Genomic DNA, 27,390 nt, shown 5'->3' on the forward strand with positions numbered 1-27,390 from the left:
TATCTTTGCTAACATTTGATGTTTTGTTGTTTGTGTTGGGGTGTGCGTGCTGATTTATACAAATGCATATGCATATCATTTCTATTAAGGATAAAACTGCTCCGTTTTTCCATCGGGATCATTTCTAAAGTGGCAGAAGGGGTTGCTACTAAATGTATTTCACATTGGGGGGGAGTGAGTTTACAAAAGTACTCCTTTCCAAGTAAAGATACACGACCTGATTCAATTTACTGTGTCTCGACAAAATGTAAAATATGATCAATTGTATACATAATTCTATACACTCAATTTGCTCTTGGCCACAATTTTCTTGTTGTGGCCCTTTGAAATAATGCCAATATGTTTACATCATGATCACGGAAATTACACGCATAAAAAATATTGTACAGGTTGTGTAAATACTATTAGAGAATACATTAACTTTTTTCTATGGAATCAAAGTAATCTCAATAAAAATTAACCATGTCATGGCAAAAACTGCAAAAATGCATTATTATGGTACTTCTAATAAGGATAAACACCTACAATTATAAGTGCTTAATTAAATAAGACTATTCTTTCTCTTTGTACATGAACAAAATGTGTTGAGTATTAATAATAAAATGCTGTAAGTTTCATGCATATGGTTCTGAGTCGTTTTAAACTTTTGAATGTTTTATAGTCATTGTCTTGAGATGCAAGTTTCATTTGTTCCGTGACCATGGTTGTATCTCAAATCACTTTTTCCTCATAGCACAGAAAAGCCATTCATCTGTTCCAAACATAATTCCTCCCCATTTAATGAGAACACTTCACGAGGACAAAGAATAAATGCAGCTGAGTATCAATGCTTGTTATCTTTGTTAGTCTAAATGTGTTGTTGCACCATTTGTGTTCGGATATCAGCTTAACGGTTTGTAAAATGAGTGACCGCTAAATGTTAGCTTGTCAATGGGATTTTTCATGACAAGTTAACATTAAGCTAACGGGGGCCTTTTGTACTCACTAATAGATGAGCAGAGGAGCGGCATGCTACAGAAACAGGGCCATATGGTGGAGCGGGTGGGTCTGGGTCCATCCCCTCCACCATCCACATTGCTGCTGGCACTCCACAAAGCTTTGTGTGATGCCATTCAGGCCACTCAGAGTTGCTCTCATGCTGCTCTCGCCTTCTCCTTGCTCGGCAACAGGAATATTCTCGCTCCTATCTTAGGCTGACTTGCTCAATAAAATACATATTGTTGATATAATGTCAGGTTGAAAAATCAGAGAGATGGAAAACTTCCAGTCTTCTCCACATGACATTGAGAAGGACGTTGATCTCGTTTGATATTCTGTTGCCACAAGTATTTCACTTGTAGAATATATTGAAATGTATGAATAATAAGCAGGGCGCTCCATAAAGAATCCAAGCCAAATATTCCAGAGTCAATCAAAGCTGACGAGTGTTCAAAATCCTTTTTTTAAGCAGGCTGTAAAAACACCAGATGTTCATTAGTCATCTTTGAAGCTTAGCAAAGATGTAAAGTGTGAGTAATTAGCGCTTTTCGTGACGCCGCTTTGACCTCGTGCCATTTTGAATCCACCCCTAGTCAAAAACCTGAATCACGAAGCAGATCAGGCCGCACATTTTTCACGTCGGAGATGCTTTGGGATTGGCTGCTCTGAAATAGCCACTCGCTGTGCGTGCAAGATGAGTTGTCCGTCATTCTGTTTCTGCTTGAGCCCTGAGTACCGATTTTTCAAATTTCCATTGCTAAACCGAGACTATGATACAGGCTACATCATCATTTTCCACTTCAACTTGTTCATCCAATAATCTTAGTCATCCTTTGTCAAGTTTTAGGAAATCTGTGACAATCTGCTTCTTTATTCATATCTTTAGGGCTCAGCTAAGCATCCAAGCAGTTCAACGTGAGCCTGGAGCAGCATTTTGTTGTTGTTAAAATGGTTGTTAGCCAGGAGCGGCCTGGTGAGCTCCCAGTCCTGCAGCTTCTGGCGCACTCCGTCGCCCTTCAGCAGCTTCTTGCTGTTAGAAATGAGAAAGGCTCCTGGGAAAGCAAAACAAAAATGGGAGGACAATGAACTGCTTTAAAAGAAAAAAAAACGATGGGAATGCTAACAAGAAAAAGTATCAACTTTAATAAGCTAATTTAATGCATATACTTTATGATTGACTGATCAACTGTCTGAACGGACTTCACTTGATCCAAAAGTTATTGTTTGTCGTCTCATCGAAAGTCAGTTGTTGTTTTGCGTGGTCCTCCTCACAAACAGCAAATAATACCTCTCGCCTTTGCGTTTTCACACTCACGGTTATTCTTTAACATCATTTACTTAGTGTATCAAAGCAGCACATCCTCCGATAACACCTAAAGTGAAATTCCCGTTAGCTAACACCGGATAGCACAAATTGTCTGTTCTTTAACACGGAATGAGTCAGTGCTAACAATGCAAACGCGTAGCAGACAAAATGGCAGGTGTGAGGATGGACGAGAAGGTTGAATAATCAAAGATTAAGCTCACAACTTTTTTCAAGGATGGAGCAGAGGGATACATGGCCGTAAAGAAACGGACAGATGGAGTGAGAGGACATCAGCAAAGTGTTAGAATGTGGTGATGATAAAAGACAGAATGTGAAAGGGATGTGTTGAGGGAGAAAGGGTTAACGTAGACATTAGAGGAAAATGGTTGCCCTGGCGACAGCAGCAAGCATTTTTTTTTATTTTATTTTGTAGACTCACACTTAAGGATATATTCAAATTCTATGATGCATTGGTAGGAATCTCAGAGCTCATCAAGCCTTTTCTGTAAGATTCAACACAATAACTTCAATCTTGTGAGCTGCTGTCAGCTTTCACTTTTTACGCATCCACCTGACATTGACGGCAGCTCAGTGTTGTCGACAAAATCCTGTCACTCGTGTATCAATGTTGCGTATCCTCACATGACAGCCACGCGGGAGTCGGGGGAGGAGGACGACAGCATCCCGGGTCTGAGGTCAGCGCCACATTGCATGAGAAATGTGTGATCGCTTGTTTGCTTCAACTGTAAGCCTGTGTGGGCTCATTTGCATGACATGGTCACAATTATGTTTGATCTCCATCTGATACCATTATGTGCTTTGTCGTCACACTTCGGAACAATGAAACTTTTTTTTACCGTCACCATATCATGCAATTGCATATTTGGAATCCCTGCAAAACCAGTGGTTGACAGTCATTCGTGAAATCTGTGGCAGAACGCTACAAGTGTGCATAGTTCAGTTTATCCCACCCCAATTGCTTTGGTGCCTGTTGTAATAGAAAAGCCACGAAGGTCAAGTCAGGCCAAGAGATGCCAAGATAGAATCCAGTCATTCTGGAAAAATACCTTCAGAGTCACAAGGACAAAACAGTGATTTGATTTTTTATTTATTTATCTTAAACACATCAATAAAAACGGTAGTTGTAAAGAAAAAGGTGATGATAATTGAAATGATTTGGATAACTGTGATAGAAAGGATAGACCGACTTACGAGGAGAGGCGGGGTATGAGCTGTGGAGCCCACAAGACAAAGTATTTTAATAGGGCAATAACTCACTTTTTCCCTCCACTTTCTATCACGACGGATTTGAAATATGATTTCAATCTGTCCCTTAGAGCCCTGGGTTCCATGGATCAATCCTCCAACCCTGAGCACACAGCAACAGGAACCTGGTTTTAATGGTTACCTGGCACTCATCTTTTCAGCTTTGCTGCATTGGATGCTGATACCTCACCAAGCTCTTCTCCGCCTCCTCCTCCTTTGACTCTTTCACACTCTCCACCCTCCCTCCTACCCTCCCTCCATCCCTCCCGGTATCCGTAGTGATTGGAGGCAGGGTTCTGTGGTTGCTAGGATACGAGGCGAGTGTGGCAGAAAGACAGCCTTGGTCTTCTAGTTGAAAAGGCGAGGAGAAATTAGGCGAGGCTGCCTCCTGCTGGTAGTCAACATGTACTGAAGTAATCTAACAGCGTTGGTGAGCTGCTGGGACATTGGGTGAGTGCGCCCCCTGTTGGTTACTGATATTACAACCGCATTCGCTGGAATTTGAAAATGTCACTATAATTTGTTTTGATTATATACTTTATTGGATTTGTGTCGGTAAAATTTCCATGGATAGATATATCTATAATTATTATCATTTTAAATTATTTTATTGTGATTTTGTACATAACATTATAAGCACTTTGTATTGGTACAAGCTGCTGCCTTTTATGCAGACAGTGCTGCTGTATGCCCCCCACCCAAATACAAACAATCCCAAAAATATTATAGAGACAGAATAAATACAGCTTGTGTTTTTGAAATGAGAATATGATGGAAGTGGCTTGTCGGTGTACCCGTTGCTCAGTCATTTGACTTCTGGTGGTCGTCAAGGAAACTGCTAGAACATCTGCTTAGTGGCAAGTTGTTCATTCTAATAACATAGAAGTATAAAGAAAGGTATGAGGTGCACTGTTGGAGGTTGTGTTTCTTTGACTGACATTCAAAAGTACAGAAACCAATGTACAGAACATTTCATTTTTTGCTCTTATGTAAATGGAAAAGAAAATCCACTCTTCAGCGGTTTCAAGCAAACTATAAAAATAACCATATACTGCTCTTTTGTTGTCCTCCTGTGGGAGGGCTCTCTTGCACAAAATTCCTATTTAAATGTGTCACAAAGCTGCTGAACGGCAAACCAGCATGACGCAGAAAAACTCATTTTGTGCATGTTTTCAGCACAATGAGTGACATTTCAAGTGGACACTTAGATAAGGAACAAGAATCATTGATGGACGAGCCTTGGTCTGTTTCCTCTATTCGAAAACAAAACAGAAACTAGGGCCATTGTATTTGATCATTTTTTTGTGACCTTGTCGGTGATGGAGCGACTCTGCGTATCCCAGCAGGCATTGCTGTTGATTGGATAGGCCTGGCTGGCCGACTTACTGGTTCAGCGTATCAATGCACGGCGCATCTTTGCTTCCCAGCTCTTTCTCTTTCAGCTCGCTCACACAAGTGCACTACCACATGTTGCACGCATTTTGTTTGGTTTCAGGATTCTAGCTGAATGGTGGGTGTGTATTAAAATGTGCATGTAAGCTGCAAATGTCAGTTGCCTAAAAATTATACACAGTTAAAGCACTGCGCTGCAGTTGCTATGGCAACTATGATAGAAATAGACGTCTGTCTGCAAGTGAAAGAAATGCATTGAACTGTTGTGAGGAAAAGGGAATTTAGCCTTGATTGATAGGTTAAGTGACCCACGGAAGGTTAATTGTTTGAATGACCGTTCCCTGTTTGATTGTTGGATTTGTATATGTGTTTGCATGAAATGTGGTTTGGTTGTTCCATGGTGCAGAGTGTAGAGAATTTTCAAAGTGTCAGACATCAGATCTGCTTTAGGAGAAAGTAAAATGCCATTAAAAATAACCCAACTCTTTTAAGATGCTCAGATTCCCCACAAGGCCATTTGACAAAATCTCATTTACAGATAGATAACTATAAATAAATAAATAAATAAATAAATAAATAAATAATTAAATAAATGATGTTTTTGTATGTGGCTTGTGATTGGCTGATACCTTGAACTGTAGTGATTAATTAAATCATTTTTTATTTAAAAATCAAAACAAAAATCAAGCGGGTAGGTTTCCATGGAAGAGCATTTGACATGTTTTCTTTTCAAATGAATAAATACTAAAATCACTAAGTTCCTATTTCTAAATGAACAACAAAATCACTCGCATAATGTATTGAATGCCAGTAAAATTGCAATTAATTCATCAATAAATATCCATTATGTTGTACCAAAAATGCAGCAAAGATTAAGTTCCAATTAAAACAAAAGTACAATGCTGCTCTTAGTAGAATAGCTCTGTGTTCCAGCATCAATAAAACATAGTCACCAAAACAACACTGCAGTCTATGCAAGTCTTATCTTGTATCTATTGTAGACTGGACACAGGAGAAAAATAACACAATAGATGAGAACAAGACGCACTTAGTTGAAATGATCTATTTTTTAATGGTAGAAATAGAGGAACATCTGAGCAATAACAAAAGACATGGAGGGATGTGATGTGGAAGATGAGGGGAGGGGGGGGGTGCAGGGAATGTGTGTGTTTTGTGTGCGAGAGTCAAGGCAGTCTGTTGCAAGAAAAAAAAAATTGTCTTGGAGGGAAATCAGCATGTGATGGAAGGTATGTAGATGTACTTCAGGGACGCAAAGTGACGTTAGGCGCTTCGGTAGATCGTTCAGAGGCTTCTGTGTTTCATTTTTTTTTTTTTTTTGTTGAAGATAGGTGCAATCACCTCAGCGGTGTGTGAAAAGAGGGAGAGAGGGAGGGTGTGTGTGGACCTCACCGCTGACGGGACCCACAGGCACCCTGATTGTGCCCCGCTCTCATCATTTCTGGAGGTGAGGACAAAAGGGAAAAAAGAGGGGGCAAATCGGAGGAGAGGCCCGGGATACGACTGTCGTGACGGCTCACCCCCCTCCCGAAATTGGTCGCCGATGGTCGGGCTTTCCTAAACCCAAAACGGCTGAAGGTAAAAAAAAAAAAAAAAAAAAAGCAGCGTAGCGTTCGACTCAAGACAGACTGGGGGTTTCCTGCCACAACAGCGGGATTGTCAAAAGGAGCCCTTCACTCCAAGCTGGGCCTTGTATTGCTACGTTTTCAGGTAAGTATATGTGGAAGGTGTTAGCTAGCCTTCCCTGAACCAACGTTAGCTTCTTGAAAAACGCCAAGGAGAGTGATGCTAATTATCTCACGTCGCGTCTCTTGCTCATTTTCTCCATAAACACGAGCTAAAACAGTTTATTACAGCACCGCTGAATTGTAAGGGGAGAAACATCTGTACCCAATCACCCATGTTTTCTAGCCAAACGCAGCATTTTAGCCTGCCGTGGCTATCGTTGTGTGTACGCTCTGTAATAACGCGCAAGAGCGTAATCAACCCTAATTAGCTGTCTTGCTAAGATGCTAACCACAGCTTGTAGCATTGCTAGCTCCCAATTGGGAGTGTATAAGCTAACGCCAACCTTACCAAGCTAAAAAGGCAGCACGACTAAGCTAATTGGAATGCGTAAAGCCTCTCTTTGGCTAATGCAGCTGCTAAAAAAAACAGCATAATGTTTGGCCCAAAAGTGGTGCAGCAGTGCAAAAAGCTTGTGCTGTTACTGACATGCTTGTCATGTCTTGCTGACATTACAACAGGGTGTTTTTTTTTTCTATTTGTTGGTCGTGCTCAGTGAGCTACTGTGATTAATTAGTACTCAAGATACAAGGGTGGAGATCAATGGAATCCCTCCAACTGCACAGATTTTTCTCTAAATCAGATTCCAGTGGCATGCTTGAAGGCACAACTGCCTGATACAGACACACTGTGTTTGTTTTTCCTGTATCTGCTCATCACTGGGTTATTTGTGTTTACTCATTTGCAATGTATTGTTAAAGAAAATGACAGTCAGGGAAATGGTGTCACTTACATTAATAGTGTAATTACAATGAGTTGCTTAATGGTGTACTTTACAAAACACAATTGTGCAAATGTGTTAAAGGGCAATTAACCATTCTGTTGGTTATAAAAAAAATAAAAAAAAAAAAAAGAGACAATGCAAGCTTGACACTTGAGGCAATTATGGGTCCTGGCCCCATAAAAAAGGTGCAATCCCACAAGTTGTGAGCCATTATAATTAAAAGAAGTTAACACACAATAAAGTTTACATTTAGTGGCAACATAATGAGGCCTGGCTTCATGAAGTTGTTTACTTTAGCAGTTGCATTATGTGATGATATCACTTTATTTCCATAGTTGCTTGCTCCCACTGCTCACCAAACCTCTTCATCAGTCAATAGGAAATGCTTTGGCATGCCTTTATGTTCCAATTCCTGTAAATACTGTCAAAGTCCATGAGAAAATCTCAATTTTCCTAAATGTCTATAAAGGCGGAGTAAATTTGTTGTCTCTATTTATTTGATAAAATGTGTACAAATCTTGTACTGCATACATATAGAGAGGTTGCTTAATTAGCAATTCTCTGACAGTGTCAATCAAAACTCAGCATTGTTAGTTTTGGTAATGAAGGACCATTTGATGCAGCTCTTGCAACGTAAGTTGTAATAATAATGTGGCTGGTTGCTGTTTATGTTTGTCATAAGAGTATACTGTCGTGCTTGTGTTTTCGTTGACTCGTGAGCAAAATTATTCTAATCCTGTTCATATTTGAAAAATAAAATAATGAATATATTATAGCATAATTTTGGCATCTTTTATTCACGATTTAAATCATATATAATAATGTTAATGTATGCTTACGTTTAAACGTGCATTAGTTCTCATATGATGGTAATACTTGTATGATGTTTTCCGCCCTCACATGCTGACTTTGATATGTATCCTTTGTATCTACAGACTTCTAATCTTTTGGTCAGCAGCTGCTGGAAAATGAATTCATCTGCATGGAGTTACTGAGGAACAAACGACAACTGGAGTTTGAAACAACTGAACTTGAAGTGGAATAAATGGATTACCTTCCTTTTGGGAAATAAGTTGCCATGGAGCCGGGTAGAATTAAATGATGGTTGACAGACAATAACAAAGGTAAGACGGCTAAATGCTGAAGTACCAGGAGAGCATCAAGAGGAATCTATGCCCAGAAATAATGGAATAAGAGGGACCAAAGACTTATAACCCAGATGAATACACGCAGTGACAGACAAAAAAAGCCAAACAAAAAATGATATCAAATGAGAATGACCAAGAAAGACAAGAGCTAAAGTGTCACACTGCAGCTAAGAGTGGATGAGCATATCAATGGAGTTCTGGAAAGTGTTTTGTAAAAGTCTCTTTTCAAATCTTTTTGACTCCAATCCACCAAGACAATTTGGGTTCACATCCTGGCAAAATAACATATATTAACAGAAGAAGAAGGAAAAAAAAAATCTCGTCAGAATTCCGTCTCAATGGAACAACCGTTTTTTGCGCAATTGCAATTTTATCTTTCCATCACCTTTATCCTAAAACAGCTATGTTTACCCAAGCTGTTGTGGTACAGCATCTGCAAGTGAGACTTTTGAAAGTTGCCTTACATAGTGACGTGTTAGCCGTCCATATCATATTCTTGATGCCAAACTGCTAATGAATAACGACACATTTTAAAACCCACTGTGATGTGAGCCTTTTTAGGTGGAAACAACCATATACCAATGCCACGTTGAAGTGAGAACATTTTTACTTTTTGATACAACCATCATCTGTTGGGTACTTATATTCCCAGTGATTCAGTGTTCTCGTGGATTCAACAAAGCATTTAATTTAAAAAAAAAAAAAAAAGAAAAAATTCTGCATCCATGGTACCTGCTTTCAGCACTTCACTCAGATGCGGGTGGCATTTTGCATTGTGTTACTTTAAGTAAAAAGGAAAAAAACATGCAGAATTTTTCTAATAGCCCCACCCCCCATTCTCTCCCGCCGGGCTTTAGCATGAGGGGTGGAGGTGGACCTCCATATCCCCCACAAAGCGCAGACCCCCAGGTCTCCCCAAGGATGACAGAAGATTATGCAGCGATGCAACAGCAGAGCCTTCATCGAGGCCATCCGCATCCCAATCAAGCCAGCCCCATGCTTGCTTACGGTGCTCGAAACAGAGGCATTGTAGAACCACCGCCCACACAGGGTAACCTTCACAGCAGCAGTAACAACCCTTACAGGAAGGAGACAATGGATTATTATTTTTCATTGGCCGGGAAGGACAAAGCTCGAAGAGGAGGTCTGGTCTATGGAGCAGGATTTGCTTACCCTAATATTGATGGACACATACCTCCCCAGTACAGACATTCTGGCGCTGGATCTGTATTATCATCTGGGATCATGTCACAATATTCAGTAGATTATGGGCCCGGCACTGGGTCAGGTGGAGGATCTGGAGCATTCTCTCCTCATCAATACAACATGAGCCAGAACGCTGCAATGCAGGCCATGCCAGCTTCTCTGAGCCGCCAACACGGACAAACGTTCGCTCCAGTCCACCATGGACTGCAGCATCGGAGTTACCCGAGCTCTGGGCATAGACTGACCCCTCAATACCCACAGTACTCCCCGCAGGCTGGCGCGTCCACGGGGTCATCGGGAATGTACAGCCCTCCTCCGCAGAGATATGTTGATGGGACTGCCAACGCTACTTTTGATCCCAAAGTCAACAGTTCTCACAGTGTCAACTCAAGTGCAAACTCTAGTTCAGCTGGTGATAACAATACGGGGCCAGTGGAGAGTGTTCAACAGCGGTACCATGCATCAAACTATGCTGGGTATATTTCACAAATGCAAACACTTCACAAGGAAGGCACACTGCAGCACTGTAACACACAGCACAATTTAGGTGTGGGCTACGACAACCCTGTGAAGACGCAACACCAAGGCCCAACTCCTGGCTCAGTATACGGTAAACATCACCAGGGCTCTACCCCGACGAGTATGCCACCGTCAACATCTCAAGAAATAGCCAAATCCCCACTGCATTCTCAACAAAGTCAGATGAACCAAAACCTCAGCCCAATTTCAAACCCGTCCCCAGCTGCCTCGGCAGTACACTCCCCCAGCTGTAGCTCCACTCCTTCCCCTTCGATGGGTGTTTCAGAAACCTACATCAACCCCTCCGGTCCTTCCCACCCTTCATCTACTGCCCATACCAGCAGTCATGGTCATCGATTCATACGGGCTGCGTCACAGTTAAGTCCAACGCCCAACTCAAACAGTAGCATCAGTAGTTGTGGTAGCAGTGGCGGTCACAAAGCTCATAACATCAGTACCGTTGGAGTAAACAATGTCCCGCCAACAAGCTGCAACAAAACTGTTCTTGGTTCAGTGCCCCGAGAGGAAAGCCCATCTGTTTACTCATCTCCCCCTGTTGGGAAAATGCACGATACAGGACTAAATAGTCTAAACGCCTTGAGCTCCCAGGTCGCTAATTTACCAAACACCATTCAACACATGCTTCGGACTGACAACGTGCTGTCACAGAAGAAGGGCAAAGACGGTGGACCGGCGCAACAAGCAACACACAGTGTTCCCCCGTTGCAACCGAGGAGTAGAAATGCAAGCGCAGCGTCGAGTACCGGCACAGTTAAAGATGGATCTGTTCTAGGAATTGCTGAAAGTGCTGCTTTAGAAACCGTCGCCAATGAAGACTCTTCCTATCTGTCAGCCGAGACCAAGATCGAGCAAGATGATCATTTAATAGAGGGCTCACATACAAGAGTGAGGCGGATGAGTGGCGCAAGCAGTGGATCGGAACCAATTTTCTATCATCCCCCTCACAGTCAAAACCAGCCACCACCTGGAAAAGCATTAAATGCTAAAACATTGATTTGTAAGTCATCACCCAGGGAAATAGTCTCAAAAGGAAATGCTCGCTCCGCTTCTACATTAGCATCTCCGACTGAGTGTCAGTCGTCAGATGCTGACTCAAATTCACATTCAAAATCTCCTATTTCCTCATCCACCTCCTGTATTATTCCTCCCGCCCAAGCAAACCGTGTCTCACATCCCAGTTTATTGAATAACTCAAAAGGTGGCCATAAAAAGAGTGTCGAAATAAAACACGAACAGATCAAAATCGAACATGAAGACGGGGTTGAGAAAATGGAAAAAGGCAATAGCCAAATGGTTCGAGATGGAGAAATCAGCACAAAGCATGGACAGGACAAAGAAAATTTGCTGCACACCGCTTCTACGGCACACGACGAGAATGAACAAAAAGCACCGTCTGAGGAACAGCTAAGTGTCGGTGTGATTGTTTCTGCTCGTTCAGAGGGAAGTCAGGTTGAAAAAAGCAAGCAACCTCAAGACACCTGTTTGAAGGAGAAACACTCACAATCCTATTTGAAAGAATCAATGAATAATAATGGAGAGGAAGGGACTGACTTAAGTCGCTATTCAAGCCAGCATCCAAAATCAAATATTGAACAGGCCCACAATCTCAACCAGTTTGGATCCCATAAGTATGGTTTTGTAGAGTCAACATATGGCTCTGATTTGTCAATGATGAAGAAAGGAAGGACTGGCCCAGCAAGTGTAATGGAATCAAGTTCCAGAAACTATCAACAATCGCACTCTGCTTATGGTACTGAGCATTCAAAAGAATCAAGTTCTCTAACAGAGGCATTTGGGAAGAAAGGCCAAGCAATAGGAACGAAAGGTCAAGAGGACATTTCTCAAATCCAACAATTCCCTAGTCTCTTACAAGAGGTTCTTCAGGGCTATAATTTAGATCGACGTTACGGAAGACCAGAACAGGCATTTCCTGCACATCTCCAAGTTCAACAACAGTTTCAAACCAGATACCCATACGGTATGACAGAAAACACCAGGATGATGGAAGGTGGAGCCACTGACCATTTGTCCCTAATGGGCACTAGTGGAAAGCCCCAACATCCGAATCATCGACTCGGAAGTAAAAGCAATTTTGCAGCAGGTCTTCAATCTTCAATTAAGACGGATGTTTCCCATCCCAAGATACTGCAAAATACTCCCAAAAAAGAAATGGATTTGTCCGAAGATCATTTACCACGAGATTCTGACTCACAGCCAATCCAACCAAAACATATCAATTTAGCCGACTACTCTCTTCCACAAAGAAAAACATTACCCAATATGTCTGCTTCATCTTCTACTGTACAAGAGCTCCTTTTGCAAGCGCCCGAGCCGCTCAAAGGGTGTACCGGTCAAGCGGATTCTCAGAAATCAGAACGTCGCTCCGTCATCTGTGATGTGTCACCAAATAGACGGGGCACACCAGAGAGGGACAGGGAAAGTAGCAGGGAGCGAGAGAAAAACCAGAGTGCGGCCTCTGTGATTCAGCAGCCATTTTCTTCTCCAGCATCAGCCACTGACCTGAGTAAAAAGGACATTTTAGAGAAAAAAGTGTTCAAACTTGAAACGGCACCCAAAGAGATTGGTCCCAATCCCGATTGCCATGGCAGTAGTGGAACAAATGACAGTGATATGGAATATTCTTCAAAATATCCACATTCATCCATTGTGCTTAATTCTGACCCTTACAGGCACCTGCCTCCCCATTCTCTGAGCACAAATCCTTTATCATCACCATCAAGACATCAGTCATATCTTCACGGTGTGGATTTAGCAACAAGCAACGCCAACAATTTCCCAGGTTATCGCTTTGGAGACGCAAGAGAAAGCAATATGCCTCGTGGCCACTCTCATTTTCCTTCCCATCATCCATACCATAATTTATCACCCCAGGCTCAAACTACAAACAAGCTTCAAATGTATCCTCATCCTCGTGGACCTTTCCAGCATTCACAGGAAATAAACGACTGGGTAAAAGCAATGAATAGATCCGCTAAGGACATGATGATGTTGCCCGTTTCTTCCCCAGGACGACATAAAGTCAGTCATTCGGAGCACAGGCAGATGATGGTCCCTCAAACGGACATTCATAGTGATCAACATGCAACCAAAACATTGCTCCATCAACAAAGCGGCTTTTATGACATGAAAATGTGGGAGTCCACACCTCCAGGCAGAGATGCTGTTCGAATGACTGAAACGGATTCTTGCTACAGGACACAGGGACTTCCTCCACCGTCATCTGTTCCTGCAGGTTCACAAGGCACTTTGCCTCCTTCCAAGGCTACAGCAGAGCTTGAGGAAACTAAACGACCCTGCCTTCCTCCTCCTTGCAACTCATCCAAACCTCAAACTGACGCAACTTCTACTCAACAACCACAGGTGCAACGTCAAACTAAATCTGGAGGTCCTGGTGAGACCAATCCTCTCATATTGAGAAGGAGAGTGCGTTCTTTTATCTCTCCCATTCCTGCCAAAAGGCTACTGCAGGATGCTTCTCAACAGAGAGCTGCCACCAATTCAAACGCTGCCGGGGCGCACTCGGAATCAAACCACCGCAACGACGACGAATCATCCTCTTCGGATGTGCCGCGCCTCTCTTCCCCTTTGCCCGGTGAGAATACCTTTCCTAAATCTCTTTCTCCATCAAGTGGAATTACAAAAGCCTTGCCTCCAAAGAAAGGACGTGGTTTGAAACTAGAGGCAATAGTACAGAAAATATCACCAAGTGTTACAAAGCCTGTCGGCCATGTTGATGACGGAACAAATCATTACCCGGGCTTTACAAATGCAACAATCCCACCGTTTAATGACCCACAGGACCAAGACCTTATCAATTTTCCAAGAGTTGCAGGAGGGGATGATGGTTATATTGAAGACACTCACTCACTAAATGACATGATGCCCTTCAGAGGTGTAGATGAGACTGGCCCGTTGCCACTGTCTGGCTACGCATGCAATCCGCAAACACAAACTCATAAACAAAAAGACTTTGACTTTGGCTTAGGAGCTGCTGTGGTGTCAGCGTCTGGTGACAAGGAGGACTTTGCACTGCTCGGACCGTTACCCCCTCCTCCGCCACTTCCACGTCCAGTCCAGGGTTCTCCGCCTCCATCTTCATCCGCCCTGTCAGACATTCAACATTTTACCAATACTTACCAGCAGCTCGAGACAAGAAGAGGTGAACAATCTGCCGCTAACCTTCTTCGACAGAAACTTCAAGAATCTGGCATGGGATTTGATGATTACGCTGGCAGTGATTACTATAGAGCTACCTCGCCCCATCATAGCCAGTCTCAAGGACATGTTCTGAGCAGACACCAGATGTCCTCTCCTCGGCCAAATCTGTCCACACAAGATTGTAAGACTCCAGATAACGCTGTGCCTAAAGGCTATTTTCCATCTGGCAAAAAGAAGGGCAGACCTGTTGGAAGTGTCAATAAACAGAAACGTGTCCAAAACCAAGGCCAACCACAGGTCCAGTCTCAAGCCCAAAGCATGAATCAGAATTCTCAGCTGCCACCAACTCCCATTCCAGATGTCCTGACAATCCCTGACACAGTTCAAACCACAACCAGCACAGCCAACTCCATCTTGGAAAACAAAAGCACTCCTCCTCCGTTGCCGCCCATTTTAACACAGGAAATAAAAGTGGATGTCGACAGCGAACCAATTCAACCTGAGATAGAAGTCAAACCCGTGAGACGCCGGCGCAAAGGTATGAAAGATGAAGACGGCTCACCAGATAGAAGAGGACGTCAAAGAATGAGAAGAGGAGGGCCACCGTCATCGCAATCAGCCGCTAGAGATAACCCGGAAACGCCGCTGGGGGCGAAAGGCTCTAGCAGCATAAATAGAGGATTCCTGGATCCAAATCTCAAAGGCCTGTTTGTTCCACACATTCATGTGGAAAACAAAATACCAGAGATCGGGTCAGTCTGCACGATCGTAAATGCTGAGGATGACAAATCGAAAGGAGAGCGTAGTGCCGTCGGAGGGAAAACAGGTGGAAGTGCGACTGATTCTCTACCAACCTCAACTCTTTACTCACAGTTATCAAAAAGAGAATCGGAAGCGAGGGAGACGGACCAGGTGGAAACCACGCTTCAGTCTGGAAAAGCACTTCCTTCATCTGGCTATGTTGTTTCTGGACCTGCTGTTACAGAATCAAAACACTCCGGCCGCCAGCTTTGCTGTCTCTGTCAAAAATGGGCCAATTACAAACACCTCGGAGATCTTTACGGGCCATACTATCCCGCCGAATATGCCGCAAAGCTCCCCAAAAACCAGCCCCAACTTAGACAATGTCATACGACCGCAACCAAAACTGGACCAAATCCACAAATTGTCTCAAATGCTTTCGATACTTTGCAGAACTTACAAAAGCAACATGTTCTGTTGCCCAGACCCGTGGCCACGACTAACTGTACCGTAAACTTGGATTCCAATCTTGCATCTCTTTGCGCCACATTAAGACCTCCTCCCTTATCTTTTAGAGAAGATCTGATTGGCGAGTCCAGTACCTTTACCTCTTCCTACACTGCCAATAAAGCCCCATCTTTATCCTGGGACCTGAACCTTGATATCATACCGATTCCAGAGCTTAAAAGAGAGCCAGACTTTGACACGGAGCAGCAGCAGTTGCCCATACAGCCACCGGAGCAACCGGCGGAGGAAGCCCAACAACGACCACAACACCGAAAGCTGACCTCGCATCCACGCTTCAAACGGAGGCACAAATCCAGTGAGGACTCCCCCAGAATGGTGCCATCCAACAGTAAGGCTTCACTCCCCTTCCAACCTCCGCCGCCAGCTTTGGATTCCTTGGGACCGTTGGCACAACTCGCCCAGTTGCCTCAGATGCCTATGGACCCAGAAGAGTTGTGGGTTCATGAAGCGTGCATCGTGTGGACCAGTGGAGTATACCTTGTCAATGGGAGACTTTACGGCCTGCAGGAGGCGCTAGATGGTGCTAGAGAAACAGTAAGTACTGTTAACCCGTGTGATCTGTTTCGATTTGTTTATTGCTGCGGTTTCTAAGAAAGCTACTTAGCGGTCGCTGCTCATGAACATTTCTGCTTTTGTGTCCTAGAGCTGTTCATACTGCGAGATGGTCGGCTCCACCCTGGGCTGCTACAGTAAAGGCTGTATACGTCGTTATCATTATATTTGTGCCATTGAAACAGGTGAGAAAAAGGTTTAAAAAACCTGACTCTGCAAAAATAAATCAGATTAACAAATCGTGTTCAGAATAGTTATCGTAACTTTATTCAATGTTATTTTTGTTAAACCTGTCGCTCTTAAGAGACACAACTGGTATTCTTAAAAGATGAGTTCAGCATGTTTTGTCTTCATATTTTTCCTCTCCCTTCCAGACTGTTCCCTCAATGAAGATAACTTCTCAATGCGGTGTCCGAAGCACAAGGTAAAAGAGCAAAGGCAATTTTAATATTCAATGAAATTTCATCCCTGTCTCAGATGAGTGAAGAATATTTTATATCTGGATATTTCTATTTTTTAAATTCTATCAAGATATAGATTTTCCTTATAGAAATGTTCTCATCTATTTTCTATTTAGAAAATGCGGTTTAATTAGAAAATACAATCATGAAAAAGATAACTACTTGCCCTCTGACATGACATCGGACCTTTTCAATAGCTTTTTGGTTAAGAGAGAGAGAGAGAGAGAGAGAGAGAGAGAGAGAGAGAGAGAGAGAGAGAGAGAGAGAGAGAGAGAGAGAGAGAGAGAGAGAGAGAGAGAGAGAGAGAGAGAGAGAGAGAGAGAGAGAGAGAGAGAGAGAGAGAGAGAGAGAGAGAGAGAGAGAGAGAGAGAGAGGAAGACAAGCTAGTCAACATTTGATACTTTTACAGATTGAACTTTTTCATCCACTGTTCTCACCCGCAGGTTACCCAGAACCTCCGGCCCGTCATGTCAGTGTACCTGGAGCAGTCTGAGAGAGGGTGAGACTTATTCAGCATGGAACCTGTAAGTCGTCCTCAACATCATGTTGTTCGACAACTTGCTCAATGGAATCCTTAGTTATTGATCTATTTTGCCCACCTTTCATTATGTCATCATTTTGCCATTCAGGGTCATGATTTAGTTTTTGTTTTATTTTATTTTTTTCACCTCGACATACCACCTAGTAACGATTAATTATTATGGTCTCACGGTTGCTCTTGCAGATGGGAAGCTATGAATACCTGTTGCCAAGGCAGCAAGCACCTTGTCGCTTCCTTATTCTTATCCAAAGCCTTAACTACTTGGGAACATTTTTTTTTTTTATATATCATCACCTCCATTTGAAATACTAATCCCAGTTCCAATGAATGACTACAATTTGTAAATCATTTTTTGATTGTTTTGTGTGTGTGTTTGTTTGCAAATATTCACGCATTTTGAATTTGATGCCTGCAACCCATTCCAGAAAAAAAAAAAATGGGACAGGGGCATGTTTCCCATCTTACATAACACCACCTTTCCGGATTTTCATAGAAATTGTGGTTTGCAACAAAATGAATAATTATCACTTTGCACAGTATGTGTGATATTTGTACAGCAATGTTTTTTCTTCTTGTGTTCAGGTTTGGACAAGAGTCAGCTAAGAGTTGAGACTTGTTGTGATAGACGACTTGCACAAGGCCAAGCAACAAAAGGGAATGTACAATTTCAACGAGAATCAGCATCATTTCCATTCAAGACTTTAAAGAAAAGCCGCTATTATTGCTTTTTTACTTGAAAGACAAAACAAAACAAAAAAAAAACACGCAGCGTAGACGAACAAAGCGGAAGGAGAAAAACTTTTCAAAACAAAACACTAACGGAGGTCAGAGTGGAATGGATTGACAGCGGAACAAATGAACTTTTCAGTCGAGAACAAAAGAAGCAAATTTCTTCTCTGGGCTTACTTTCATTTCCTTACGATACCCTGTAAGTGTTACATTTTTGTTTATCATCACAAATTTTTTTGGTCTGGAATTTTTGGGGGGATATATTTAAGGAAGCCTGTTGGGAGAAAACAGGGTGTCAAAGTGAGCAAAGAGAGATTGGGATTTTCTCTTGCAAAATACTATTTTATCTCATGGTATCAAGATGAAGAATTCATAGTTTAGCCCTCATTCTTATTTTTATATCCTCAACAGTATTTACCCATGATGATGAAATGGATGTATCTCACTTAATATTCAGTCAGAACGTTAATTGGCTGCTTCTTTCCCCCCCTTCTTTCTTTCATTCCCGGAGAGGAAGGAGCCAAATTGATGTCCTGGAATGTCAGGGTCGAGTTTGCCACAAAGACATTTTATTGCCTTGGAGAACGGACATTTGTTGCCTTTCAATGTAGTGTAAGTGTGTCTGCGTGCGTGCGTGCGTGCGTGTGTGCATGAGAAAGAGAAAGTGCTATACCATTCTGGTCCTTTTTGAAAAGTGTTCTTATTTTTCATCATGAGCTTTTTACGGTACAGCAAGTATTCCTGAAAAATCAGATGGACACAGTCTTATTTTGGGGAATACAAATGTTCCTAAAGTGCGCGGAGAAGGTAAAACGAAGGACCAATGTCCAGGCCAATGTGGAGCGAGACTAAGATGAAGGACATTGAGCACTTGTCCGGAGTTGGAGAACTGTGTGCTGGACGCTTATATAGGAATTGGGAATTAAACAACATGAGTAGGAGGTTCTGATGGAGAGCTTGTGATTGGCCAGTTGGCTGCACGGGCCAATGGGGACCAAGCAAGTAGTTTTGCAGCGGTAGCACAGCAAGGAGGTTGAGAATCCATTCAAAAGACGCAATTGCCATCCGATTTTAAACTGTAAGTCGTACATGGTGTTGTCCTGATCATTTTTTATTGTTATTCTTGTTTTAAAAAAAAAAAAAAAAAGCTAAAAGATGGCAGTCACACTATCAGAACCATGTATCACAAAAAAAAATTGTCAATATGTATATGAATTATGAATACACTTAAATGCTTCAACTATGCTCTTTTTCCTGGAATATGTTTTATTCTATTCTAGGGAATATCCATGCGCATTTTGTTATTTTTAAATATTTTAAAAGCGGTGCGAGAATCTCTGAATGTTCTGAGCTTCTGTTTCCGTGCCAGTGTTATATTTAGCCCAACAATGCTCGCAAGTATTTGTGAATGCAAGTTCCCCATACGTTTGTTCCATTTTCAGAACCAAGCTAGGTGTCAGTGATTCAACAGCAGCTCTGCAAGTCACCGCTGAGTAGTTTACGCCTTTTTGCTTCTATTGCTTCAAAATGCAATCAATCAACTGGCAAAGAATTCTTCAGGATTTAACCAATAAATAGATTATGCCACCCCTTATGAAATTAGCAGTTTCTATTTATTTTCCTTTTATGTTGATTTCAGTCAAATATTCCACCCACAGGTAACGTGTTCGGTAAGGGACATAAAATGTACTCTTTATTTTATTATTATTATTATTTTTTTGTAAAGCCACCTAGTCACTGTTTTACTCTAAGAGCATTATTTTTCTATCCTCTGCTTTTCAACCCAAATATTTAGGGTGGAATGAGTGCAGGAATCCATTAGGGCTCAGAAAACATGATAGCAGTGAAAAAGCAATGTTCATTAAATTCTTTATTTGCCATCTTTTCATCACGTCAAGGTCACGCTAAAGGGGAAGGAGACCACACATGGGTCAGGCGGCGGTGACGGTGATGATGAATTGGAGGGAAAATGAATGGAATAGCCAAAATGAAAACAGATGGAAAAGAGTTGTCTGTTTTGGATTAATATGGATTAAAGAAGACGAGTGTGTGTGCGTGCGTGTGTGTGTCTGAGTCTGAATGCAGGCCTCCTCATTTGGCACTCCTCACTATGTGATGAGCGAAGACTGAAAGTGGAGCGGCGATGAGAAACTAACCCGTAGAGACGCTGCAGGCGGTGAGTGCATTTTTTCTTATTTTTAATTGAACATTTTTATTTATATATATATATTATTTCAAATTAAACCTGGTGGAGAATTGGATATTTTCTCTCCGACTTTCCCCCGAATTAACCCTCTAATTACCAGACGTTTGCTATTTTTCTGTTATGGTTTTCCCATTTGATCCAATACTTTCAATTATTTCTATATTTTTGTTAAACGTAGCATTGTGTATCATTTGATGGTTTTGGAAAAAAAAATCTCTAACGATTCACTACCACACTGCATTGCTTTAGATCATCTAAATTCATTTAACATAATGCAAAAAAAAAAAGTGCAACCATTCATAGACAGGCTAATAAATAACATTTGTATGTGGTAAGCCTTTTAAACAACTGAACACAAAAGGTGGAGCAACACATGTAGACAGACAACAAACCTCAGGCATATATTCCTTATCGCTGGTCAAGGTGTTTCTTCACACAGGCATGATGGCTTTCCTTCAGCAAATGCGCTCCCCCGAGCTCTCCTTCATCCAGACTGTTGTGTCTCTCTTCCTGGCTGCCATGGCGCTCACGTCCTCCAACTGGTGTGTGGGTAAACAGAAGGTACCCAAACCTCTGTGTTCACCCACCAAGCATAGCAAATGCATCCCAGTTCCCGGTGTGTCCAACTCGTCCAGCATCCAGTTCTCCTGGGAGACGGGAGACGACCGCTTTGTCTTCCCCATTTTTCACACGGGCCTGTTTGTCACTTGCGAGGAGAACATCTACACGGACGCGTGGGGTGAGCGTTCAAAGCAAAACACACGAACGGTGAAAGGACACGTAAAGTGGCATAAATAAATATTTACTGAATTCTAATATTTGAGTGATAAAATTGATTTTTTTCATTATTTTTTTTACTCCTTTTTTGTAGCCTTTCTCTTGGCTGTATATTAGATTAGACTTCAAAATTAATAGTGATAACTGATATAAATTAAATTATAATCACAATCTGACCAATCAGATTTGCTTTCTGGCCTTAAACACCAAAATCCCAAACTGTTAAAGTTATCAATCCATGCTGTAGACGTTGGATTGATCGTGAGTGCAGCGCAGCATGATTGCCAAGGTGTCAGATGAGGATTCACACAAACAGGAAGTGGAAACAACAAATTGGGTCATACGGGGAATGGAAATCCAAGGTGATAATAGGGAACTGAGCTCCTGGTCTGTGTAAATTAGAATTTGTGTGCGTGTGTGTGCGCTCAGCCTAAAGGGGATTATCTAAAGTGTGTGTTTTGCTTGTGGAGATTTAGTCTTTAGCAGTATGGCTCAATCATGGATCAGAAATCCAGAGAGCAAAAGGTCAGGGGCTGAATATCATCGGAGTTCTTATAAGATGATGTGAAATCATGTCTGACCTCAGAAGCATATTTTCCAGACTAATTGTCCACTTCCAAATTGTATGAATGACTTCATGGGTTTCCGCTGTACTATAAAACTTCAAATTTCTATTCCAGAGGAGAAGTGTCGAGGGTTCTACACTTTGACTCCGGGATCTGAAAAAGGTGACTTGCATCGCATAGTTGGTCAAATTCTAAATTGTTTGTAAATATATATATATATATATTTTTTTTTATTCTCTCACATTCCCTCAGCCATGATGTGGCTGTCGTTGTCCTTGGAGCTCATGTACGTGGCTCTGCTGTTCATCAGCTGCATCCTGCTCTCCGTGCAGTTGTGCATCAGGGCTTGGTTCCCGTCCACTCAACGCTGGGGCCAGCTGCTTAACGCCTTTGCTGCTGTCTTCACAGTTTTGGGAGGTGCCAAATTGGTTTATGAACAATTTGATATCTATGGAATGTCTTCAATTTTTTTTTTCCCCCCCCCTGTCTTTTCCAGGTTTGCTTGGAATGGTGGGTCACATGATGTTCATGCAGGTGTTTCAGACTACGGTGTCCATGGGTCCAGAAGATTTCAAGCCTCACAGTTACGGTTATTCTTGGGCATTTTAGTGAGTCCTCTATACACGCAAAGATTTTTAAAATATAGATACCCGCCGGCGCTATATGGTCGAAGTCGTCTCACCTCACTTTTGATAGCAAATAGTAACCAATTCTTCAAAAATAGCCTTCAAGCTATTTAATGCCACTCCCACTTAAATTTTAAAAAATATTACAAAGTTGCTTTGCCTCATGGAAAGTCTGACACATTGATAGTTGCGGTTTTAGAGGCTACGGAAATTTGAACACAAATGGTGGAGCAACACATTTAGACCGTTCATAATAATACACACAGGCATATATATTGTTTATCCTCGACAAAGACTAACATTGTCCAAGTCAAATGAAAGTTTCCAGAATTGAACACATTCCCATTTGTCTCTTTTTCAGCGTGGCCTGGTTCGCCTTCACTGTCTGCATGTCAGCTGGCGTGTCCACTCTAAACAACTACACAAAAAAGGTCCTGATGGTGGGAGCCCGACTTAACTCCAGCCTCAACCCTTTCAACTTTGTGGGGCTCCTGCCCCCGGCACCTTATTTGTCGACACCCAACTCTGGCATGGGCCATTTTTTTCACCAATCCAATGCGCCAATCTCCCATTTGTCCCCATACTACGATCAAGCACCAACCAAGTCACCGCTGCCCGGTAAGCCTTCCCTTTGTATTCCTCTAACTCACTCTGTGTCCTTTCCTCCTCCATCCTCTCACCTTGCGTCTCCTTTGCATCGTTTGTCCCTCCCTTCTCCATCTCACTCACCTGGATCACCTGCTGTTGCCCATAGACAGGAGAAGATAGTTCCCCTTTACACACATCAGGAATATTATAACCCTATTTGAACTCTTATGGTACAGTTCATTTGGTCAGATGTGATCAATTCTAGAACTCAGGTCAGAATTGGATATTAACAAAGGTGATTTTTTTTTTTTTTGCTCCATGTTGTTTTGATAAGTACACTAAAGTTTTATTCCTGCTAAAACCTTTTCTGTGATGTCATTTTTCTTTTCTTCTTTTTACAATGTGAAGAAGAATAACAAGGTGGGAAATGGACTTAACAAGCCCATTAACCGATTCATAACAGAGAAAAGAACATAACTCTGAAAGCATTTATTATGCACTTGGGTGAAATGGAAGTACTGTTAATGACGGGAAGGATGGAAAGAATGGAAAGGATAATGAAAACTCTCAAATGACAATAAATGGTTGGGAATCTCTTTTTATTATCATAAAAATAATCATCCATGATGAGAAACAACAAAACAGAACAGCATTAGATATACAAAGCATAACAGGAAACATATTTACATTTGTTGTATTAAAGGCAGTGTCAATTCCTAAGTCAGCAATATGACATTTAGAAGGTGAAAATTATTGTTACCATAGCAAAATTTATCATTTCAAAAAAATTCCTAGAGCATTCAATTCAAAAGATCATTTAGAAGGGACTTTTTATATGACTGAAAGATTTGTATCTTTGAACATATGACTGTTAGACTCTTTCTAATATTAAATAATTCCTAAACAAGCACACATCATTGTTTACTGGAAAATGTATTGGCATCAAGTCATTCTTAAATCTAGCAACATGTCACTTTGGACCGATGCCGTCGTGATAGGGAAGCACCAGAATGAATTTGAGTAACACTTATCACAGAGAAAGACCATATAAAATATATGAATTTAACTTGATAAACTTGCAATAAAATAATGGGGAGGAAAAAAAACTTAAAAAATTATAGACGCACCGCCTTTTTTTTTTTTTTATCCACTTATATCCATATTTAAAATGACGTACAAAGATTACAGATTTTAATTGTTAAATCCTTTTTTTTTTTTGTTACAGAAAGTGATGCTGGCTCTTACTTTCTTTTTGCATCATATGCACATTTGTGGAAATAATATTCCACACCAATACAATTTAAATTGGTTGTGCCTCCTATTCTACTGCCATTGTGGAATGTTGCAATCTGCTATTGCTCAGTAACTAAAGATCAGGTTTTTGCTAAAAACAATCAATCCAACCTAACCATTTTGGTTGGATGGGTTTTGTTTCTGGTGTTCCTCTCATGCAGTCTTCTTGCGTAGCACAAAGTAAGTGATAGCGGAGATCAACGTGAGCGCAAAGGCGATCCATGCTAGGATATAGCAATGACCATAAGAACCGACACTCTCATCCAGATGGAAACGATCCGTGTAGATGGAGGCGGCGATCATGATGCAGAGACCTGAGAGGGAGGAGGAATCGTCATTTATTTTTTTGTTCTCGCACGATAAAGAAAGTAACATCCGAGAAGAAACTTACAGGCAAGGGCTTGGAAAACGCCAGAGATGGTGAACCTCTGTCCTTTGTTCAAAGTGAAGAGCTGAGCTACAAAGACGAAAATTCCCAGAATGGAGAATATACAGGCTAGCACTGAAGTAGCTTGCACTGCCTGGAGGTAGTCTGTAGGGGGAGTCAGAAAAAGCAATACCTGTTCAAATGTGTAATATAATGCTTTGGTCTTGAAAAAATATGTCTGGCTTAAAAATTAAAAATATCTGTCAAATGACAAACACGTGGTAAATGTTTAACACAGGCCAAAGTTGAATTCATTTGACTAAATGCGAGGCCAATGAGGTTCAAATATTTGACACTGTTGATTTGCACACAGGGCCTGAGCCAGAACTTTTAGAATTGGGAAGTAGCACCTGTGCCGAAGAACAGGTTTTCCCTCTAGCTGATGCTGATTTATGTGTGTGTGTGTGTGTGTGTGTGTGTGTGTGTGTATCTTACCCTGTGGGTAGTGTGAGCCCGTCGGAAGGTCGGTGGCGTTCCACTCTCCATTCACTAATATCCACCGGAACCACACATCAGTGGATATGGTTTCAGTCACCCACCAAGCCTGAGGGAGATAGTAGAAACAATTTGATTGTCTAATATAAAAATAGTTACACCGTGACCCAGTTGTAACTCTATTGACTCGCTATCAAATCAAGAATCAATTTGAAATGAATTGAAATGGCTTTAATCCGTTCCAGCTTCCACATTTAAACTTTCCAGTGTGTGTTTGTTGTTTTTTGGCAATGAAGAAATAGCACAACAACAACCCTGGTGTGACGTGTGCCTTTTAAAAGGCTCGGGAGCGATGTCAGCGAGTGTATGGGCGTGGTTTGGGCCTTCAGTAGCTATTGGCTGCTCTTTTCATGATGTATCTCCCAAAATATTATCGTCACGGTTGCTTGTTCTTGAAAGGGTTTACTCCTTATGTTCAGACGTGCTTTGTAATCAAAAAATCCGAGCGTGGAATGTGTCGGGCGGTGCGGCATTCCGCAAGTCTCTGCGTGGCACGTAAAACACAGGCAACAATGTCACATATTTTGCGCGTGAATGACGAGTATGTGCAGGTCGTCTCCCTCAAGTGTCAGCTACAATTTAGAAGCAATAAGAGAGGAAGATGCTTCCGTCATCTCTCATCATGAGATGTCAAAACTATTGCCCATCCCTTTCGCCAAGCGCCCCTAAAGAGTAAGACAATGGAGCTTACAGACTTTTCGGGAGTGATGAAAGCGTCGCCAATCAATCACTCGTCAGGAGGTTCTTTTTGCTGTCATTAAAACATACCGATGTCTCCTATGCATGCCTTGAAGCCTTACGGCGATGACGAAGCTGTGTGTGTGTGTGTGTGTGCGCACTTACATTGTCGATGGTTGCCACCAGGAGTAGAATGATGGCAATAATATGCAGGGCAAAGATGGCAGCGAGAAGAATCAGCATGATGGCGGTGCTGTGTGAGACAAGTACAAGGAAGTTGGTGAAAAGCAGTCGTGCCACTTTTTTTCAAATGAATATGTCATCAAACACTTTAAAAGTCAAATATGGCCGCTAGCTTTCTGAACGTAAGCCAGTAATGAAAAGCACACGCCCATCTTCATAAAAACACACGTGACCCGACCGAGCGAGGTCCAAATGCTGGCTCGCGCTCATCTTTTTTGGTTTTTCCAACTTCTAATTACTTTTGAGTTATATCCAAAGCGTGAGTGTTGCTGTTTAGATGCGAGGACTGAATACAACAAACTAAATCTTGACTATACTTGAGGAAATTTTGAGTGGCGGGAAGATGAGTTTGGACTTGCCTGCCTGATGCCTGCAAGAAACCTGCCACTCCTTAAAATAACTGTAAAGAATATTCACACAGACCCCCCTCCTTCGTGTGACTGGGCCTAAACTTATCCTTCCTCTAGTTTGAATTTCTGCAGAGAAATACTCGCACCCTAAGCACAAAACCACATCAGAACATTTCCAATCCATTCACGTCGCCTTGTAATGTGTATCAAAATGAATGAGGTGGCCCCACCCTGACTGAGTCCTTTGATCAAATATTTAATGAAGGTTTTATTTTCTGCATACAAATTCATACGACATTTCAATATTTTTTTTTTTAAAGACTGGGTGTGAAGTATGGAAGAGTCACATCTGGAATGTGCTGCTTCTTTCCACAGTAAAAAAAAAAAAAGGAGTGGTCAAGGGTTGGGCCGAGGCTCTCTGCCTAACGCGCTCACTCACGCACACCGCCAAGAACGCATACGCGGACGCCGAAACACGTGTTCACGCCCGACTCATCTACATCGATGTTTCCCCACCTTTTATCTGCCTACAGTGAAATGAAAGATTGAGTCGTCAAATATTTGTCTTGTATAATCTCTGCCTGAGGCGATAGGCGTACAAATACAGACTTCATCTCTTTTTCTGTCAGAGGGTAATATTTTCAATAATTACCGGAATAGGATATAAAAGACAAAAAGTTGGCTACTCAACATGGAAAAATACACCCAATAAATGTTCTTTTACACTTTCAACAAAAACACATGACTTTAAAACAAATCTTCCAAAACCTGACTACAAAAATAGAAGAGTTAAACAAAACCTCTTAAATTGACATTATTTAAAGGACACAAAAAAAAACACCAAGTGCACACAATCAAACCATCAACTACTCATCAGCAACAATAATTTCATAAGTATTGTTTGGAGTTTATAAATAGAAATCTTCAACTTACTGTTTAATGGCTGGCTGGCTGTCTCGAACACTAATTTCAGACTCAGCCTGGCAAAGTACAAACATGAGAGACTACCCGTCCGCCTGCTTTTGCCCCGCCTTCTTTTTCAAGTCC

General features: G+C 41.8%; 3 protein-coding genes across 7 annotated transcripts; 2 read left to right on the forward strand and 1 right to left on the reverse strand.

The window, feature by feature from the left end:
• The first annotated feature begins 6,088 nt into the window (after window positions 1–6,088).
• On the forward strand, window positions 6,089–19,675 carry tcf20 (transcription factor 20). Of its 5 annotated transcripts, XR_015068421.1 has the most exons (8): window positions 6,089–6,189; window positions 6,288–6,670; window positions 8,405–16,345; window positions 16,455–16,548; window positions 16,738–16,787; window positions 17,268–17,323; window positions 17,948–18,293; window positions 18,606–19,675. XR_015068421.1 is itself a non-coding variant. In XM_085933035.1 (7 exons), exons 3-6 carry the CDS (start codon window positions 9,422–9,424, stop codon window positions 17,325–17,327), a joined length of 7,128 nt encoding a protein of 2,375 aa, XP_085789161.1. In that variant the 5' UTR covers window positions 6,089–6,189; window positions 6,288–6,670; window positions 8,405–9,421; the 3' UTR covers window positions 17,328–17,348; window positions 17,948–19,675. The 5 variants fall into 5 exon arrangements, 4 of the variants coding, with proteins under 4 accessions (XP_085789161.1, XP_085789158.1, XP_085789159.1 ...); XM_085933035.1 differs by having other exon boundaries at window positions 17,268–17,348; window positions 17,948–19,675; XM_085933032.1 differs by having other exon boundaries at window positions 17,948–19,675.
• A 597-nt stretch (window positions 19,676–20,272) lies between these two features.
• Window positions 20,273–24,014, forward strand: gsg1 (germ cell associated 1). Its single transcript, XM_085933037.1, has 5 exons — window positions 20,273–21,039; window positions 21,758–21,805; window positions 21,896–22,060; window positions 22,140–22,251; window positions 22,631–24,014. The coding sequence occupies exons 1-5, from the start codon at window positions 20,742–20,744 to the stop codon at window positions 23,076–23,078; spliced, it is 1,071 nt and encodes a 356-aa protein (XP_085789163.1). The 5' UTR covers window positions 20,273–20,741; the 3' UTR covers window positions 23,079–24,014.
• emp1b (epithelial membrane protein 1b) lies at window positions 23,440–27,390 on the reverse strand. Its single transcript, XM_085933036.1, has 5 exons — window positions 27,277–27,390; window positions 25,916–26,003; window positions 25,013–25,121; window positions 24,542–24,682; window positions 23,440–24,464 (listed from the first exon to the last, which is right to left on the reverse strand). Exons 1-5 carry the CDS (start codon window positions 27,339–27,341, stop codon window positions 24,304–24,306), a joined length of 564 nt encoding a protein of 187 aa, XP_085789162.1. The 5' UTR covers window positions 27,342–27,390; the 3' UTR covers window positions 23,440–24,303.

This window comes from Syngnathus leptorhynchus, chromosome 16 (genome assembly GCF_054491065.1).
Source record: "Syngnathus leptorhynchus isolate UIUO chromosome 16, UIUO_Slep, whole genome shotgun sequence".
Taxonomy (NCBI): Eukaryota; Metazoa; Chordata; class Actinopteri; order Syngnathiformes; family Syngnathidae; genus Syngnathus; species Syngnathus leptorhynchus.